Below are 20,229 nucleotides of genomic sequence, written 5' to 3'. Positions count from 1 at the left end.
TGCAGTGCTGCCTGAGGGATCGAAGGTCACGGGCATTCAATGTTGGTTTTCGGCCTTGCCGCTTGCATGCAGTGATTTCTCCAGATTCTCTGAACCTTTTGATTATACTAGGGACCATAGATGATGAAATCCCGACTGGTTAGCACATCAGCGTCACAGTCCTGAGGACCGGGGTTCAAATCCTGGCCTCGCCTGTGTGGAGTTTGCATGTTCTCTCCATGCCTGCGTGGGCTTTCTCCTGGCACTCCTGTTTCTTCCCACATTCCAAAAACATGCATGGTAGGTTAATTGAAGACTCTAAATTGCCTATAAATGTGAATTTGAGTGCAAATAGTTGTTTGTTTATATGTGCCCTACAATTGGCTGGCGATCAGTTCAGGGTGTACCCCGCCTCCCGCCCGAAAATAGCTGGGATAGGCTCCAGCACGCCCGCGACCCTTGTAAGGATAAGCAGTACAGAAAATGGACAGATGGATGGATGAGAGACATTCATGGAAAATCTTTTATTGTTCAAGTATAAAGTCATCTTATAGCACACAGTAATGATTTTCTTGAAAAATTTATATTTTATTCGTATCTAGAAAACTCAAAAAGAATTGGGGGGGGGGGGGGGGGCACACCGAAAGGTTTGGTGTCTTCTAAATGTTGCATGGTCACAAATGTGAACAATCAATTCAGTTGATTGGAAGTCACAGTAACACCATCAAAGTGTGTGGCAGGCCTGCTTACACACGACGTTTTGAAACATTTCAACATTATTACAGGATACAAAAAAAATAAGAGAGAATGTCCTGCTTACATGGCTGTTGTAGAAAGCATAAAAGAAGCAATAAGTAATCTCCCATGAACACTTTCCGTGTCAAGCAGCAGCAAAGATAGCACTGAGCTTATCATCCATTTACTACCTTAATGCCACTTTCCATGCTGATAAATCATACTGCATCTTCTTCACATGATATAAATATGTTATGCTGCAGCTAAAGTATGTAACGGCATCAGTAACTCTCTGGAAATAAACCTTGTCAATGACACAGGCCAGTAAACACTGAACGAACAAAAAAATTACATAAAAGTGACAAAAAAGTGTGTCTTCGCATCGAGTCTAAGTCCAATAAATACATAATTTGAAGAATTTGAATTGAAGATTCTAAATTGCCCGTATGTGTGAATGTGAATGATTGTTTGTCGATGTGTGCTCTGCAATTGGCTGGCAACCAGTCAGGGTGTACCCCACCTCTTGCCCAAAGTCAGCTGAGTTAGGCGCCAACACACCCGCGACCCTAGTGAGGATAAGCAGGTCAGAAAATGGATGGATGGAAAGCATTTGAACCATTTGGCCACTGTCCATGTTTACCAGACGGACATTTATTGAAGACGGACGCAATGTTGGTCCACTGATAAACCTTACCAAAAATGACAGAGGAGCGTATGTAAGTGATTTTAAGACACTCTTAGATGTGTAATGTACATATAAAATGATGTATGCTGAATGGTAGTTAAGAGGTGTTACCTAAAATGTTAATCGGTAGCGAGCTAATGCAAATCACGAATGCTAACCGTTTAGCAAAGGCTGATTTTGTTGTCTCAAATTCTGTGCAGTTTATACCATACACTCAGTACCAACATATGCAGTTTAAGGACAGAAGTCCAGCCCTCATAAATGAGAATAAAATGCATGTTTGTAGTTAAAAAAATAAATAAATTAAAACTCATTTCGTCGACAAAATATCTAGAGGATAATCGATTGCAAAAAGATGCGATCATGACAGCTCTACTGATATATTTTCCAAATTAATTTCTATGGCATTCACATCGAAGGAAAACGCCACGCTCCAGGAAATAGAGTGACATTGGTTGTGTCACAGTTTAGAAGTCATTACAGGAGAATACGCGTCACTTGAAGGTATGAAAGCCAGGCGCATGCAAAAAAAGGACTTGGCCCCAAATGAATGTGCACCTCACATGAGTTCAAATTTTAATTCATTCATTAATAACGTAATGGGTGTAAACTAATTACATAAATGTGATGATATTAAATTGTCTATTATCATTATTGTCTGTTTAAAATCATATGAATTATAAAGTATTATATTAATTACAATGAGGTAATATATTTCATTTTCACAATAATCATAAATTAACTGATATTTACAACAGAATTATTAATACAAATGAATTAAGTCATTTTGTAATTTAGTAAATTGTCCATTATCAGTTTATAATATAATACACATTATTAATCAATAATTGTGATGATTATCAATTAGAATTAATATAAAAATATTCCTGTATATTGTAAATTGTCTATTAACAAACAAAGAGAGAAAAAGTTTTAGTGTAGTTTTAGCAATGGGAGAGGAGCTGATGTCACGTAGGGGGGGAAAAAAGGCCTATTTGGTTTGATTTGAAACCCAAGACGAAAAAGAAAAGAAGAACTTAGCAGTAACCAGACCGTTTGCTCTCGTCACTTTCTGAAAGTTTGCCATTGTCAGTTAGTCACATGACATCGGTGAGCCAAAATAGCGGCTAAACCAGCTGGATCTCTCCAGAGTAGGTGGTGAGCAGCAGCATGATGGCGAAGCCCGTCAACAGGCCGGCGTTTTGGATGGCGAACGTGAGCAGGAAGCTGCTGCCACCGGCGTCTTCCTCCTCGCGACTCACCTCGTTCATCTCGGGGAACTGCGGGGAAAAAAAACACAAATTCACTCGTTTGGAGTGACTGGATGATTTTGTTTTTCTCTTTTTCTGAGTGAGTGGATTATTTTGTCTACACTGTTTCCAGGTGTAACTCTGGATTAGTCTGACTACACCCTTTTTATTTCAGAGCAACTGGGTTATTCTTTCTAGGTATGACTGGATTATTTAAATTTTTAGGAGTGACTCCGGATTATTTTGACTTTACTTTATTCTTTTAGAAGACCCTTTTTTCCTGAGTGACTGATTTAGTTTGTCTTCCCCGTTCCTGTGTTTTATTTTGTGAACACTCTTTCAAGGAGTGAATCTGGATTATTTGGTCTAATATCTTTGTTGGAGTGACTCTGTACACTTTTTCCAGGTGTGACTCTGGATCGTATACACTCTTTCTGGAAAAGACTATTATTTTGTCGACACTGCTTCAAGAAATTATTGCAGGATTTAGTCTACAATCTTTCCAGGTCTGACTCAGTATTTTCACGACCATACGGCGCACCGTATTAAAAGGCGCAGTCTCAGTTACGAGTCTATTTCTGTGTTTAAAACATACATAAGGCGCACCGTATTATTAGGTGCAGGCATGGTAAAACATACGCTATCTTAAAACATCTGGTTGCATGCATGCCGCTAAAACAATGTTTTTAAATAGGCAGCGGAAACAAAACTGAGTTGGGTTGTACTTTATTGAAGTATTTAACAATGTACTCACGTTATTTTTTTATCAATCCTCATCCACAAATCCATCAAAGTCCTCATGTTCTGTATCCGAAATGAACAGCTGTTCTCCATCAAACACGCCAGGTTTCCCTCTCATCATTGTCAGAGTCAGTCTCGTTGCCGTGCGACTCCTCAGAAATGATGCCGGCTTTTACGAAAGTTCGAAACAACAGCGCAAGCAGACACGTCAGCCCAAGCATCCACAATCCAGTCACAAATTGTGGCGTAACTCGTCCGGCGCTGCCACCTAGTCTTAGTAAAGCTGTGTTCGCCATCTGCCATCCATGGCTCCCATGCCGCTCGCAACTTCACTTTGAACGCCCTGTTTACATCAATGCCCAGCGGTTGGAGTTCATTAATCCATTGCTCGAGTTGGTCTTCCAACTCGGGCCACCTCGCCTAGTTTCCGCGGAAACTCAGCTTCGTCTTCTTGACTTGGCGAAGCTCGTTTTCCTGCTTCCTCCACTTGCAAACCATTCGTTGATCTTGAATTCTCTCGCGGCTGCTCAATTCCCATGTTCCTCCGCGTAACTGATAACTTGCAGTTTAAACTGTGCTTCTTTAGCATGTCTCTTCGTAGGAGCCGTTTTCGACTGCGGTCAAGCCAGCCGCCCCTAATCTTGTTCATACTAGGCATTACAGTAATAGGTCGCCAACCCGAGGCGAAAATCACCTTCAAAATAAAAGCTTCGCAATAATTATTATAAGGCACCCCGTCCATTTTTTTTTAAGAAGATTTAAGACTTTTAAGTGCGCCTTATGGTCGTGAACATGCGGTACACTCATTTTCAGGTGTGTCTCCTGATTATATATATATATATATATATATATATAATTTTTTATTTTTTATATAGAAGTGACACTGGATTAGTTGTTCGACAATCTTAGTTAACAATATCTCTGGGCAATTTTGTCTATGCTCTTTCCAGGTATGTATAAATTATTTCATCTACACCCTTTTTTAAGGTTAGATTTTAAATTTCAGATTCAGACTTTGTTAGAGTGACTGGATTATTTAGTCTACTCTCTCTCTAGGAACAACAGTGGATTATTTCCTACTACACATTTTTTAGAAGTGACTGTATATATATTTTTTTGTCTCCAGTGTTTCAAGATGGGACTATCTAGTCAAGTCTACCCCATTTCTTTTATAGCAGTGACTCTGGATTGTTCCATCAACAGAGAGCAGAGATGATTACAAAAATCTGTGAAATCGGTACTGACCATGTCCGCCAGAGAAATGTAGAGGAACATCCCCCCCGCCAAGGCGAAGATCCAGTTGGGGGAGAAGCTGTTTCCGGCCAGGATGCCAAAGGCCATCCCCAGGTAGCAGCAGCAAGCCGACACAAAGTTGAAGAAGAGCGCCTGCTGGATGCTCATGCCAGCATTCAACAGGATTACAAAATCACCTGGAGGACGGTGAGAGTATGCCTCAAAATTGGCAAAAACAGTTATAATGAAGTGATTTTAATCTATTCCGATTTAGATGCAGCTCAAAGCTGGTCTAAATCAACAAATTGGAAATAGCATCTGAAAAATGTTTGTTATACAACAGGGGGTTTTGATGTATGCAGTATTACCGTTGCTGATAAAATAGTCCCAGATTTGACCGAGGTATGGAATCTTTTTAAAACGGAGCTACTGAACTACTGAAAAAGTGCATCTGAAAGTGTGTCTTTTTACAAGAAGATTGCCTGTTTTTTTGTATAAACTAACTCATGTAGACTTAATCTTCAACCCTTAGTTCATCGCCGGATTGTGTTTGTTCTGGTAAAATATTCTTATTTTAGCTGAACTTCGCTCAGTTTTTAAAATTTACAGTATATTATTGTCATCATTGCAGTCATCATGGAAGTCCGGCTGATGTAGATATGGTTGTTGTTGTGCCCATTGTTCTCTTGTCCTTCTGGTGGCTCAATCCCTCTCTTGTTTTCTCTCTCCAGCTACCCAGCTTCCCTCAAATTTGTCTCTCTAACTCAACCCAACCGACCGAGACAGACTGTCACCCCACAGAGCCTATGTTCTGCTCCAGGTTTCTATCTTGGAGGGAATTTTTCCTTGCCTCTATTGAGATTCAAGATTTAATTTACTAAATTAGACATTAGGAGCTTTTTTCTCAGTAACATAGTAGTTCCATTTTGGAATAATCTGAGCAGTGATATTGTTAATGGTCCCTCACATGCGCAATTCTTTGAGGCTACATGGCTCAACTGGCTTTAATCAAATGCATGAGGTTGAATGTTAGTCCAGATAATGGCCCACCTTAATCCTCGCTGGTCAATCCGTAATGTTACTCACCAAGCTCGTGGGGAAACTCCTCGCACAAAATTGCCACAGATGTGCTGATGCCCTGAAAGACTGAGGCAGTGAAGGAGGCGCCGATGGCCAGGCCATCGATGAAGTTGTGCAGACCATCACTCAACGTGACCATCCAGGCTAGTGTGCCAATGTCAGAGTACGGCGTTCCTTTAAGCCAATAGCAGCTGCCGGCGCTCCTGCTGGCCCGCCCCCCGCCACCATCCACACTCTGCGAGTCCTGAAAATGAGGGATTAAAAGAAGCAGTTTAAAAAGAGTGACGGTGGTGTGATTGTTGATTGTTTGGTCTAAACTCTTTATGAGTGACTCTGGATAACGATCTACTATTTCTAGGACTGATTGAATTATTTTGTCTTCACTTTTTTTTTAGGAGGGACTGGATTATTTTTAGGAATGACCCTGGATCTGGACCGACATGGATGCAACTCTGGATTATATCATCTCCATTCTTTAAAAAAAAAAAAAAAATCTCCGGTCTATTTGGTCTACACTTTCTTCGGGTGTCACTCAGGATTATTTCAACTACCCGGCCACCCTGTTTGTGTCTGAATTATTTGTCTACACTTCTTCCAAGGGGGATTTGAGATCTATTTTTCTACACTCTAGTCGTGACTGAATTATTTTTTTCCTACACTTTCTAGGAATTACCCTGGATTATTTCCTCTACACATTTTCTAGAAGTGACTCTGGATTATTTGGTCTACATTATTTCCAGGAGTCATTCTGGATTATTTTGTCTACTATTTTACTTGCTGTGACTAGGCAACATTTCATCCTTAGTATTTCCATGAGTAATTTTTTATTATTTGGTTCCAGGAGTGACTGGTCTTTTTTTGTGTACACTCTTTCCATGAGTGACTCGAAATTATTTGTCTACACTCTTTATGGAAGTGACTCTGTATTTTATTTATTTTTTTCAGTGACTGGATTATTATAGATTTGTTTTAGGAGTGAGTGAATGGATTATTTTGTCTGCACTAGGGAAAGCCTGAGAGAAAGCACAAATTGTAGAATTTGAACCGGTACCTGCGGTGTCTGTGAGGGCCTCAGCATGAGCTCGCCCTCACCGGCGTCCATTTTGCCCACAGCATGGCTGCCGCTCATCTCCCCATTCTGCTGCACCTTCTCACCCTCCTCCACGTCTCTGTCGGGTGCAGAGTAGTGCTCAGCGCTGGAGTAATGGCTGTGGCCGTGACCCTGATAGGCGGACAATCAGTCATCAGACAAGAGAAGAACCTCCGTTAATCTGGATTATTTCATTTACACTCTTAAAATTTGACTCTCAATTATTTTGTCTAGACTGTGATTCTGGATTCTTCCATCTACACTCTATCTGTGCCTGGATTACTTTGTTCCAGAATCTTATTATTGCAAGGCTCGAAGTATTTTTTTTTCTTTGGGGAGCAGTTTTCCTTATCATTTCTTCATTTGAGGAGTCACTTTCTAATTTTGAAGAGCAATTTTTTTGCAGGCTAATCGCACAAGGACTCGAAGCAAGGGTTTTATTAAACAATAAAAATATGACAATATTACAGGGGAGTTGACTAGGGTTGCAGCTATCGAATACTTTCATACTTGAGTATCCTACTGAAAATTCTATCGAACAATCGACTATTTGGATAAACTATTTTTGCTAGGTTAAAGACCAATTATAATAAACAAAAGATAAAATTAGACTTTTCACTTAATAATGTATGACTAACTGGTTTCATTTTTTATATAATAAATGTTTATTTCTTAAATTCACATTGTGCATGAAAGATAAGGCATTAATAATTTTTTTAAAAACTAACAGCCTTTGTGCATCTCCACATAAGCAGCTAGGATTTTAGCATTTTGAGACATATTACTATGTTATTACGTAGTACGTTCATTGCTTTGCATTTATGATCAGCTGACTCGGAATGAGACAAATATTCTTTCTACTACTACAAGTTTTGGAAGTGTTAATATTTTTCAAACTAAAATGAAGAAACCTCGAGTGAGAGAAAACAAATACTTTCCATCATCTGACTTCACCAAAGCCCTCCTCGGTTTGGAGAAATATTTCATTTTCCTTTTATTCCTCTCTGGCCATATTTGCTACGTTTTTCACCGACTTCACTCAAAGTTTGCCACTTAAAGTTAATCAGATAGTAGTATATTGGCCATATCTGTCATACAGTGAGTGCATTGAGCAAAAGCACCCTGTATGTAACGTTATGTGTACTTGTCACCTTCATAATAAGAAAGCCACACATTAGACGGTACTCTTAATTAACAGAGACTCCCCGAAGGTAGGGTTGGGCATCGAGAATTAAGAACCAATTGGAACCGGGATTAAACATTCTGGTTCTCCCTGAATCGTTCAAATTAAAAAAGTTTCAAGTTTCAAAGCCTGCAGTCCGCCGACTCCCAAAGAAGAAGAAAGTGGTGAAAACCAACGTAGGAGCGGTGAAAACCAACGAAGAATAACGCGCACGAAGACGTGCTTGTGCGCAATGGCACCGGTGAACGAACGTGTTAACTATGTTAAAATAAATGACCAGTCACTTCAGTGCAACACGTGTATTAAGATTATATTGTGCAAAGGAGGCTTTCACGATGTGTAGAAGTCTGACGCACTTGCTCCCGCTCTAAGCCTCAACATACAGCGTGCGGAACTTCAGTCAAGTCAATTGGGTGAGTGAAACAATAAAATATGACTATGACAACATTGAGGCAGCTAACATGTTAAACGCTGGGTTGCACTCTTGCAGTGATGAGTTTTAGTGTTTATTTTAGTCTTCAAACCAACGTAAGAGCTGATGACAGATACAAAACTAAAATATAAATGACTTCACCATACTGAAAAGAAAGTAGAAACAGTCGCATCAGAAGCTTAACATTGAGCTAAAACCGAAAAGGTCAAACTAGCAACTTTACATCACAATGAATTGGGACAAAATTCACAAAAACGTTGTCTCACAGTATCACATACACTAACCTTGTGTTTCATCAGTGGGTAGGTAAAGGAATCAACGTTTTACAGAGCATTTGGTTCCATTGATCACTCTTTTTCTTGCGTTTAATTTTTACCGGTGTCATGTGAAGTTATTTTTTGTGCCAAAATGCTGAGTTCCAGTTCATGCCCTTCAAAATAATGCTTGCACATAAACCATTTGACCTGATAAAAGAGTCGCAAAGAGCTATTTTAACAATGCTATGTGTCATATATGCCCCTGCGTGCGTACGTGCGTCTCCACGACAGTCTCCGCGGTGAAACTGTGATTCGCAGTTTTGCTTTACAACGTGTTTTTTGAAGCGTAAAATGAGAATTTTAACTCACAAACCCCGGTGCAAGACCGCTTAATTCAACCTCTGTATTAAGGTGAGATGTTCACATTGTCGTGTCCTGTCTCTTGCCCTAAACTAGCTGGGATTGGCTCCGGCTCACCTGCCACCCTAATGAGCACAAGCGCTACGGAAAATGTACTCGGAGAAACATAGGCCAAACACAAAACTAGAACCCAGAACCTGCAAACTGCGAGGCCGACGTGCTAACCACTGTACAACTTGTGCAGCCTCTAAATGACTGTTATCCAGTAAATATAACTTAACATCACTCACCGTGTGCTTCTGCTTGAGGAGCATCTTGAGGATCTTCTCGGTGAAGAAGAAGAGGTAAAAGCCTCCAAACACCATCGCAGACTTCGACACGTAGAAGTTGACCATAGGATCAAAGCCAAAGGCCTGACATACGGAAAGAAAAACAAAAAGCGTATTGTCAACACGCCAACACCACGCATTTGGTGACAAGCTAAAGTGACTCCAGTGTGATGTAGGACAATTGTCACGGCCACTACTCTTTCAAAGCTACGTGACTATCTTTAAACAACTGTGAACGAGTATTATTCATCCTGCTAAATTTTGTCTAAAGCCACTAAGAGGTACAGTACAGTTCAGTTCAGTTGGTCATGGTATGTTGTGAGACTGACTCCAGGCCATTCAAACCGTGCCGGGCAGCCACCTACTATTCTCACACTGCTCTAAAAGCATTGGTGTGCCCTCATTTTATTATAAAAAGATGGATTACTGCAACTTTCCTGAATTTGAGAATTATTTCTGGCCGTGCTGTTTCGTTCTTTTGTGCAAGTTGGAGGTTTTCATTAATAATTGGTGAGAGAAGCAGTCGCATTAATTACATGACACTCAACGTTGCATGTATGCGTGCCACTGAGTGACATGGACTTTAGGTTTAATTTGTGGAACATTTTGAGTCATTCTGCTTATTTATCTTGTGTGATATGGCGTTCATAATGAATAGCTGGCGAGAGGCGTGACTGTATTATATGACATTGCAGGCAGTTATGTGCCTGTGTGTGAACGAGCATGCTGTGAACTTTTTAAACTTGTCGATTATTTTGAGTCGTTCTGTTAAATAGTGTGTAAGGTGGTCATCTCCTGCTGTGGACATTTATACTCGTCAACTGGAATTTAACCGTTTACTGTCACCAATGAATATATTCAGACTTTTTTCAACTGGCAGTTATGGAATAGGGTCTCGCCCAGCTTGTCTGTGAAATTCCGGTTTGTAAACAACTGTAATGAGTAACAGATCCCTGTAGTTGGAGACATTGGATCACTTTGGATTTGAGATCAGCACAGCTTTTAGTTGAAGATAAAGATTATGCAGTGAATCTATGCTTCTCACATCGATTATGGGGAATAGAAATCAACACGGAGGTCGGACAATTTTAGGCATCTCACTCTCGAACACAGTATGTACATTATATGTATGATATAAACAGTGTTTGTGTCGGTAGGGTGTAGAAAGTATGTGTCATGATTGGCGAACGCCATGTAAAAATGCCACTGACGGTATTTCTTACTTCTGTATCTGTAAATAAATTATTTTACCATCAAAATCCCTTTTTCAGGCTTTTTTTGTTTGTTTGTTTTTTTTAACTGTGAAGTGTCACAAAAGCAAAAATATAAGCGTCAAAGTTACTGCTCTGTTTCACATGGTTCTTTTCACACAATGTTTTCACCGCTTTTTTGGTCAGAAACCAGTGCATGTTCAACTGCTAATTATGAAACAACGAAAAAACTGGAATAACTTTTCTGATGAAAAAAATAATAATAATTCTTTTGGTAGTTTGGGTGTTCATATTGTCACAGAACACAATATTCTATGGGTCTTGAAAAATCAGTCAAGATGCTCTAAAATGGCTGGCGCTAAGATAACCTTTATTAAGATGGGCAATATGGGGGGAAAAAAACGCTTTGAAAACGGCTGGCAATGATTGAGTTAATAACCATTGCATTAATTACATTGCACATATAAACTGCACACAAGAGTTAAACAACTAACGATTTTTTTGTAATTGACTACAATGTGATGAAAGTTGAGTCGAAGTTGATTAATTGATTACGCATTGATATTTTTGGGTGAGTCCTCCGTAAAATGCCGACTTGGAAGACCAGAGATCAAAAACACGTGATTGACGGTTAGGCGATTTCAAGCTTTAAATGCCGATGCGAAGTAGTAAACGCCGACTAAGCGATTCAACCCCTAGTTCACACGCAAGTGCCCTCTGCGTGACGTGTCTTTTTTTGTCTTTAGAATATTTATGTTGTGTTTTTCTGTCACCAAAACACTGTATGAAACAGATTCTTTTGGGGGGGAGGAAACATCAGAACTTTGTGTACTGTACCAAAAGATACCAAATGGTACTCCTTGACGGAAATGGGGCTAACTCTTCTTCCACTAGCTGTACTATTAGATTAGCACTGAATGAAGGCTGAGAGCTCAGTTGGTTCTGGTAATCAACTACCTCTGGGATGAGCTGGAAAAGGGCGTTTGAGTACAGCGTGCCGATGGCCAGCGCAATGAAGAATAGTAGCAGACGCTTGTAAAAGGTTTTCTTCATGAAGGGCACCACGCAGGCCCCCAACAGCGAGCACAGCGAGATGAGCGTCACACTCAGGAATCCATAGCCCCACACTGAGCGGCAACCAGAGCAGATGAGACGAGATGGAGAGGAAAAGGCGAGAGAGGAGAGAGACAGAGGGGTCATTAGTCGAGTAACTTATGTGATTGAATTGGATGAACCCACCACCTTGAGGGGAAACGAGAACAGTGACGGCGGGCAAGTAAACGAGCGACCTTCGCATCCTCAGAGACACAGCAGGCTTGTTGACCTCTCATTTTGTTTCAACCCTGCTCATTTATGCTGCTACCAAGGAAAGGAAGGTAAAATTAAACACACACACAGTAGCCCCCTTCACACTGAATCTCAAACAGCGAATGGGGGTTGACATGGGCACAAAAAAAAATTACAACATTTAAAAAAAAAATTCCTAGCTCGGACCGGTTACCGGTTTTAAGGTATAATGCGGTGTTTAAAAGTCACAGTTTAAAAACCACTAAACGTTCCATCGGCGGTATGAGCCGTTTTATTTTTTATTTTTAGGGCAGGTGGGTCATCAGTGCAGACAAATTGACACAATCCCTTCCCCCTTTCGTCGCTGGTGCGAGCAGTCAGTAAGCCCGATTACTTTTCCCCTTGTTTTGGGAATGTTTCGGGTAGCGCGGCTTGGTAGAGGAACGATATGCAAATTTGGATACGAAAAAATGGCTGCTGGAGGAGGCGATACGTCCATTAAGATTACAAGAGCAGCAGCAATCACTCTTTCACAAATACAAGGTAACGTTAATATATTGCCATAACACGTTTGCAACCAGCTACAGGTAGTAAACTCATCTAAAACTGGTGAATTAGGGGTGTTAAATTATTGCAGTGATTGCGATTAATTAATTACAATCATATTTAGTGTTATATTTTTTAATCGTGTTAATCTACTTTTTAATCTATTTACTGTTTACCTGTAGGTAAGCAAATTGTCCCGTGAGAGTCTGCTTGTATTTGTGCTGCTTTGCCTCCTTCTGCTGGCATTTTAGGGGGATTATTTTCGTGTTAAACAAGTCTTCTCTGTGAATGGTAGATTTGCTTCCATACGAAGCAGGTTCCACACTAATGCCTGCACAGGTACCACACCAATGCCTGCACAGCTAACGTTAGCAGGAAAGATGCAGCAAGTCATCGCAGAAGGCTAATGAAGACTTTTTGATGATGAACTGTTTTTTTTTTTCATGTGCTAATTTACAGCAATGTAATTGATATTTTATACATATCTGAAACAGAAGGAAAGCAACAAGGTTCAGTCTTCAGTGCTTGTATATTGCTTAGAAAAGTGTTCTTACCGTTTTGAATGTATTAAATTTAGCACGTGATGTATAATTTTATTTTAATTTTCTAATCATGTGGAGATTGACAAAGGAACAATACTGTATTTCTCCTGGTGGTGGAAACTAAAGTTTAACACTAGTCTGAAATGCAGTGGAATGTACCGTAAATGGATAGGACTCCATCTGTTTAAATCTGTTAAAAACAATAAATTACATCATAAAAGTCTTTTTGTTTTGGTTATATTTATCAATCTTTGGATCTGCCACAATAATATAATCATTTTAATTGAAATTATCTTGAGTTGAGGGCCATTTTAGGTGAGATTAAAAAAAGATTGATTGATTAATTATGATCTGTAATTGAACTAATTTATTTTGTTCTAATTGCTTGACAGCACTAAAATAAATAATATAGACTCGCTACCGAGGCAGATAACTAGCTAACTAGCATGGCTAACTTCAGCTTGTTTCCGCTCTGACGTTACACTTCATGAAGTGAAGAAGAGCAGAGAAATAGCTATACTCATTTTCAGAGAAATAAGTACGTTTAGTGTTGTAGTACATTTTGATTTTAGAAAAATTCTATTGTCTTATTTTACATTTACAAATGTACTCAATATTCTATATCGTTGAAAAATATAACAGATTGTGTTAAATTGAATAAAGTTATTTACCCAAACATTTAATAAATAATACATTTTAGCACTGTAATTGGAATACCATGATAGCGAGCTCGGTGATCAGCTGTGTGCATATTTCCTTAATCTACCATGGTGGCAATGTGCGTGATAACAGCCAATCAGAGCAGTTCTTTTCCTGCTCCACTTCCATTTGAAAGTTGTGGGAGTAAAGGCCCGCCGCCCTGTAGTGAAATAGAGACTCCCCGTGCGACTCAACTGTCCTAACAAGGAGTTCCCGACGTCGATTGTGTGGCGGTGTCTCTAAAGCAACATTGAACAACGCTATTAACTAGCCGATGTGAAAGGTATATCAGCGCACTAAAAAATGTGTTTATTCATTTGAAGTAGTACCACTCAAGTGATTAGATGGAAAGCACAATCTGTCAGTCACTGCTGCCACCACACGTAGCATTTGCAGTTAGCCACTGCTAGCGGCGAGGCCACCAGACCAAAGCATCAATCAATCATATATACAGACATGCAAACAACAAAGGCATGAAAAAGGTGACAAAAAAACATTGTTGGGCCCCTGCAGAGACTTTTTTTAATTTTAACATAAACTAAGCAATTTGGAAGACTGAAGAGTACAATAAAGCAAAAAAAAATAATGCAGAAAAACTTATTTACACCGCTCAAGTTCATGGTGATGTACAAATTTAAGATTAAAATTAAATTTGCCTAATTTCTTTGCTTTTTTGTTTTGGCCTTCAACTTGCCTGCTTCAAGCTGTGCCACATGAATAGCATCCTCCTATTTAAGCACTCATTCTGGAAAATAATTGACTAAAATCAGTCTGTTTCAGTTCATTTTTCACTATTGCCATCCAGGAAAATAAGTACAATATTTTTCTGTTTTTATTGGCCATTTCTGAATTTTGTTCATTCTGTGTTGAGACATAATCCCTAAAATCCCTCTGTTGCTTAATACATTTAACATTAACCTCCGAAAACTAATTAGATAATTGTAGGTGGGTTTTCTAATTAATACAAGATGTACTAGTGGATCAGCTCTTGTCGCCGATGTTATGTGTGCATCATGGTTCCACTGGGACCGCAACCAGGGCCGTGACCCACATAACATCAAAGCGAAAATACAAAAGACCAGCGCAACAAATACAATACTGGCTGATCTGATCAGCAAAAATGTTGCTTGAACGTTAAGAGTAGCAATAGAGGATGTCCGCTCCAGAGGTGGGTAGAGTAGCCAAACATTGTACTCAAGTCAGAGTACTGTTACTTGACAATAATGTGACTCAAGTAAAAGTAAAAAGTAGTCGTCCAAAAAATTACTTAAGTGTAAAAAGTACACAGTGAAATAATTACTCAAGTACTGAGTAAATAGTGAGTAATTTCTGATTTTTTTTAAACCACAGCATTAATTCAATTTTAAAATAATTACAAAATAAAATGTGAATGTGCAAATTCTGATGCTTTGTGTGTGTATGCAATTTACTGCACAGTGTTTTCTCAAGTTATAAGTGAGATGAAATATCCACATTTAGGCAGACAGTGCCAGACAAACACGACAATACATGAAAGCTGTTGACTTTCTCAACATGGCCACCACTTAGGCACAACGATCAGCCAAGCTGGCTTGTCAAGTTTTAATACCTATGCCCGGGAAGCCCAATAGAAGACGTTTTGTGAGGTCATGTGACTTTCTTGTGTCATTTGATTGGTGAACTTGACATCACTAGCGCTTAAATGGGATTGGCGCAAACAGCGCCCAATGCGGAAGTCAGTCTTTTTTTGCTCTGTGTAAAGGGGGCTACTGACACACACACACACACACACACACACACACACACACACGCACACACACACACGCACACACACAGTGATGCTTTTGTCAATTTAGTTGTTTGCACCATGCTCTGACCTTAGGCTCTGTAAACAAAAAGGTGAGGTGAATTAACCTTAATTACATACTCAAGAGCAGAGAGACACAGAGTTCCATTCATGCTCAAATCAAGAACCCAGTGGTTTTTCACACGACACAGTAGCAGGAGAAAGAGGGAATACCCGTGCACCAAGACACCACTGAGGAAAATAAGACAGGAAGGAAAAAGCGTGGCCTGAGGGAAGGCTGAGAGAGGTGAGTGACTTTGTGTGAAGCTGTCCAGCATTTTGTGTAATTTAGTGGTGTGACGTGGGATGCGGATGGGCGAGGGGTTAGAGAGTCAAACCTCCGGCAGCAGCTGCAGGACGGCAGTGGAGTACAGCGTGCCGATGGCAAGCGCGATGGAAAAGGTGAAGATATGCTTCATGTGGCGCGTCTTCATCACGGGCACCATGAAGACTCCGGTGAGGGCGAAGACATTGACCACAGACACGCTCAGGAAAGAAAAGCCCCAGACTGGGGAAGGGGGCAGGGTGTGATTGCATAAAGGCATTGAATTGTCAACACAAACTATACTGGTTTATTTAAGTTAGAGCCTGTAAAAAGAGTTAGATGAGGAGAATTTCTGCAACAAATAACATGTAAGACAAAGAGACCCCCCCGATTTTCCAGTGTGAGACTGGGAAGAAAACCTTGTATCAGACCAAGTGTGAGACTTAATATTGCTTAATATCACTGTCCAGAGAAAATAAACCATATATCTCCTGGAAAAGGTCAAAAGATGACACCAAACATGAAATTTGGAGATATGTGGCTTTCATTGGTCACCAATAAGCGACATAACATCACATATACCGCAAGAATGAGACTTAACGGTAATATCACTGTCCAGTGAAAACCATGTATCACCTATTTGTTGTTGTTGTTGTTTACTTTTTATCCCTCCAAAACATAAAATACATGTTTTTGTTTTGGATTTAAATAGAAGACAAAAAAAAACACATTTGGAAATATCGTTTTCATTGGACGGCAACAAGTGAAAAACTGTGTTTGAGGCCTTAACATGAAACCACATGTAAAACCTAGAATGAGAATATGTAGCAGAAGCATGAGACATAATATTGTCACTGTTCAATGAAAACCAGGTATCTCCAATTTATTTTTTTATACCCCCAAAAACAGGAAATTTGGATAAATCTGTTTTTAACTGGATAATGAGTTGTATATACTGTGTGTGTGTATATTACCATGTAGACAAACATTGTTGCTGTCCAATAAAAGCTGCATTTACATTTGTTTTGTTTGTGTTTTTACTTTAAATTTCTCTTGGCCCCACAAAGAGAAAGGAATGTATATTGAGTAAAAATATTAATAACAATAATAACAAAATCATTTTTTAGATGTGGTTTTCCACTACTTGCAGTTAAGTCAAATTCATCCATATCAAACTCGCTCATCCATGTCTTTATGAACCTTGATTTGTGCACTGCTGCACAGTCATGTTGGAACAGGAAGGGGCCATCTCCAAACTGTTGCCAGAAAGTTGGAAATGTCCAAAATATTAGCCCCTGAGCTTCAGTGAAAGGAATTCTGGATGCTTCAGCATACCAAGAGATTATAGACAGTCAAACAGTTTGGGGATTAGACCTTCCGGTTCCAACATGGCGTTTACTCATTCACAGACAACTGGTAGTGGCAATGTACAGCTTGAAGCCCCCTTTTTGTAAATAATATTTAATTATATCAGACAAACTGCTGCTTGTTGTCAATTGAACATGAGGAGCCTCGTTTCTCAAGTTTGGACTTGCAAGTCGAAGCAAAAACTTGGCCCATCGATGGCTCGTATCTCGAAAAATTCGTAACCAGGTCACTCGTATCTCAAAGTACCACTGTATGACATAATACTGTGGCTGTCCAATGAAAACCATGTTATTTCCTAATTTAACTGATTGATTAACACCTGTATTCATATGTTGTACCTTCACCATCAGTTGGTCTTGGCGAGGCATCGCTGCTCAGCTCGTCTTGATTGTGGGCGTGGCACGCACCGGCATCCAACTGCTGCAGCATGGTGGGGCACAACTCCTGCAAGTCCCGCCCATCGAGACGAGACTGCTCATCCATCCTGTAGATGGCCTAAGGTATCCTCTGGCAAGCACTGGAAAATGCAAAAAAGAAAGAAACAAAAAAACCAACAACATGGAATCACTTAATCTGACTGTGATGGATGATCATAGGAGGGCCTGAAGTCATGTGAACTGTGAGTACCCTACAAACTGATCACTTTGTGTTCTTGGCAGTACATTAAAGGCTCAAGATCATCAAGCTAGCTGGGCAGTCCTCCGTGACGTTAAATGGGAGAACTATGTGGCTACTTGTGCTTTTTCCTGTACGAGCTGAAGCTGCTATTAAGGGAGTGGAACTCCATGTCTGTGGGTGAGTGCTAACTTGAGTCAATGAGCCAAATTATCTGGATATGTGGTGTTTCCAGTGAGTACACTAACTCAAGATACTGAATCAAATAATCTGAGTCCACAGTGATTCAGTGAGTCTGCCAATTCGAGTCACTTCAATCAGTGTTTCAGGTGAGACCTTTTACTAGAGTCAGTGCACCAAATTACATGAGTCTGCGGCGTCTGCGGTGAGTCACTTTGAACCAAATCAGTAAAGTCTGTGGTGTTTCTGGTGAGTCCTCCAACTCGAGTCACTGAACCAAATCATGTGAGTCTGTGCCACTTCCTTTGAGCCAGTGTTTCTGTTGAGTCCACTAACTTGAATCCCTAAAAGAAATAGGTTTGTTTCTAGTGAGCAAATTGAGTGAGTGGTTTTGGTTAGTCGGTGAAAACCAAATCATCCGAGCCCGCATGCATTTCTGAGATTCTGCTAATTCAGGTCAGTGAACTGAATCTGCGATATATCTGGTGAGTCTGCTAATTCAAGTCAGTGAACCAAATCATGTAGGTCTGAGGTGTTTCCAGTAAGACGACCGAGTCAGAATTTCTGGTGAGTCAGTTAACTCGAATCAGTAAACACAAATTATCAGAGTCCACAGGTGTTTGTCGTGAATCTTTCTATCCAAGTCAGTGAATTTAGTCTACTGTGCTTCTGGTGGGTCACTTGAGTCAGTGTTTATGGAAAACCCACCAATATGAGTCAGGTGAAACAAATCGTCTGTGCTTGTAGTGTTTCCCGTCAGTCGTCTAAACTCGAGTCGGTGAACCAAATCATCTGAGTCTGCCGTGTTACGGGTGAATTCTCAAAGTAGAGTCACTTGAGTCAGTGTTTATGGTGAGTCCGCTAAGTCGAGCCAGTGAACCAAATCCTCAGTTTGCTCTTTCCAGTGAGTCCACTACAAAATCATCAAATTCTGCAGTCTTTCCTGTGACTATATAACCAAATATTCCAAGCCTGCAGTGTTTCCAGTGAGTTACTTGAGTCAGTGGTTCTGGTGGGTCTGCTTACTCGAGTCAGTGAACCTATTCATCAAAGTCTTCAGTGTTTTGGGTGAGTTGTTTGAGTTACAGTTTCTGTGGGTCCACTAACTCGAGTCTGGGAATCAAATCATCTGAGTCTGCTCATTTTCTGGTGAATCCGCTAACCGGTGTCAGTCAACCAAATCATCGGAGTCCTCAGTAATAATCCAGCGAGTCTCTTGTGTCAGGTTTTTCCGGTAAGTCCAAATCCCATGAGTCCGCTGTCCCTTGTTTACTTAGTTGCAGTCAGTCAGAGGTCTCATAGAAACCTAAAACAGATGTCGGACTGGTGATTCACGATTCAGTATGAACCTTCGATTCATGAACTCTGGTATTTTAGAAACCAACCCGTTCTTCTTTCCTCTCACCTTGGATTTGTTCAGTTTGGGGGGCGTTGTCGTGATGGTCACATCCTGGTGTCCCACGTGGGCCTGGCCGTCGCTTTGGCCCTGGCTCAGAAGGGCCAGTAGGGAGCGCAGCTGTGGCACAGTGATAGTGCTGTTGTCTCCATGGCGGGCCAACAGGTCCTTGAGCACCTGGGCAGGGGACTGGGTCTGAACGTCCTCCTGAGCCGCTACTTCACAAAACAGCAGCGCCAAGACCAAGATGAGCGGTGACCAAAGGATGCTGGAAGCTGTGTGGCTATGACGGCAGAAGTTCAACATGGCTGTTGCACTGGGGGGAATTCTATCTGTCGATAAGAAGGCGAACATTAGAAGAGATGCAGTGTCTCACAAAAGTGAGAACAGTAGACCTTTGTTTATCGAGAGACAAAAATCTGCGAAGTAGCGACCATATATTTTATTATTTATATATATTTCAAAGCTTTATGTATAATACCAATACAAAATACGCATGTGAGGTGCAGGTACTATTTTTGGAATCGCCAAACTTGGAATCGCCATCATCACATTCTACAATGTGGTACCTATGACCTTTAATGTGTGCGACTTTAAAAGGCGGGGCCTGCCTGTTGAGTGATGTGGGAGTCAGCGAATGAGTGTAGAGTTGGCTGTTGTTGGCTCAGATTGAGTGTCTCTGGTACAGCATCAGTTATGACTGTGCAGCTAGTGTATGAATGTGCTTGTTACGTTTATTTTGTTACTATTTGATCAGTAATTTGATTGAAAGTACACCGGCAGCAGTGTCTATCCTTGAACCGCCTGTGGACGGATTACAATTTATTCTAAGTAGCGGTGGTAGGGTATATTAAATTAGCTAACAATGTTTACTTTACTCGTAGACATGCAGGTGTTGAAGCCAGTTCTGTTATCCAGTAGACACATTGCACTTTAGCTT

General features: G+C 40.4%; 1 protein-coding gene across 1 annotated transcript in view; it reads right to left on the bottom strand.

The window, feature by feature from the left end:
• Positions 1–481: 481 nt before the first annotated feature.
• Positions 482–20,229, bottom strand: part of slc39a14 (solute carrier family 39 member 14) — a 31,523-nt gene continuing 11,775 nt past the window's right edge. The window contains 9 exon segments of the mRNA XM_061672711.1: positions 482–2,679; positions 4,636–4,820; positions 5,710–5,947; positions 6,755–6,925; positions 9,317–9,439; positions 11,524–11,693; positions 17,437–17,593; positions 17,595–17,615; positions 19,299–19,621. Of these exon segments, the coding sequence (XP_061528695.1) occupies positions 2,527–2,679; positions 4,636–4,820; positions 5,710–5,947; positions 6,755–6,925; positions 9,317–9,439; positions 11,524–11,693; positions 17,437–17,593; positions 17,595–17,615; positions 19,299–19,595 (1,515 nt within the window). The 5' untranslated portion in view covers positions 19,596–19,621 and the 3' untranslated portion in view covers positions 482–2,526.

This window comes from Phycodurus eques, chromosome 3 (assembly GCF_024500275.1).
Source record: "Phycodurus eques isolate BA_2022a chromosome 3, UOR_Pequ_1.1, whole genome shotgun sequence".
In the NCBI taxonomy this organism is placed as follows: domain Eukaryota; kingdom Metazoa; phylum Chordata; class Actinopteri; order Syngnathiformes; family Syngnathidae; genus Phycodurus; species Phycodurus eques.
Note: the sequence above shows the minus strand (reverse complement) of the source record. Positions and strands in the feature narration are given on the sequence as shown.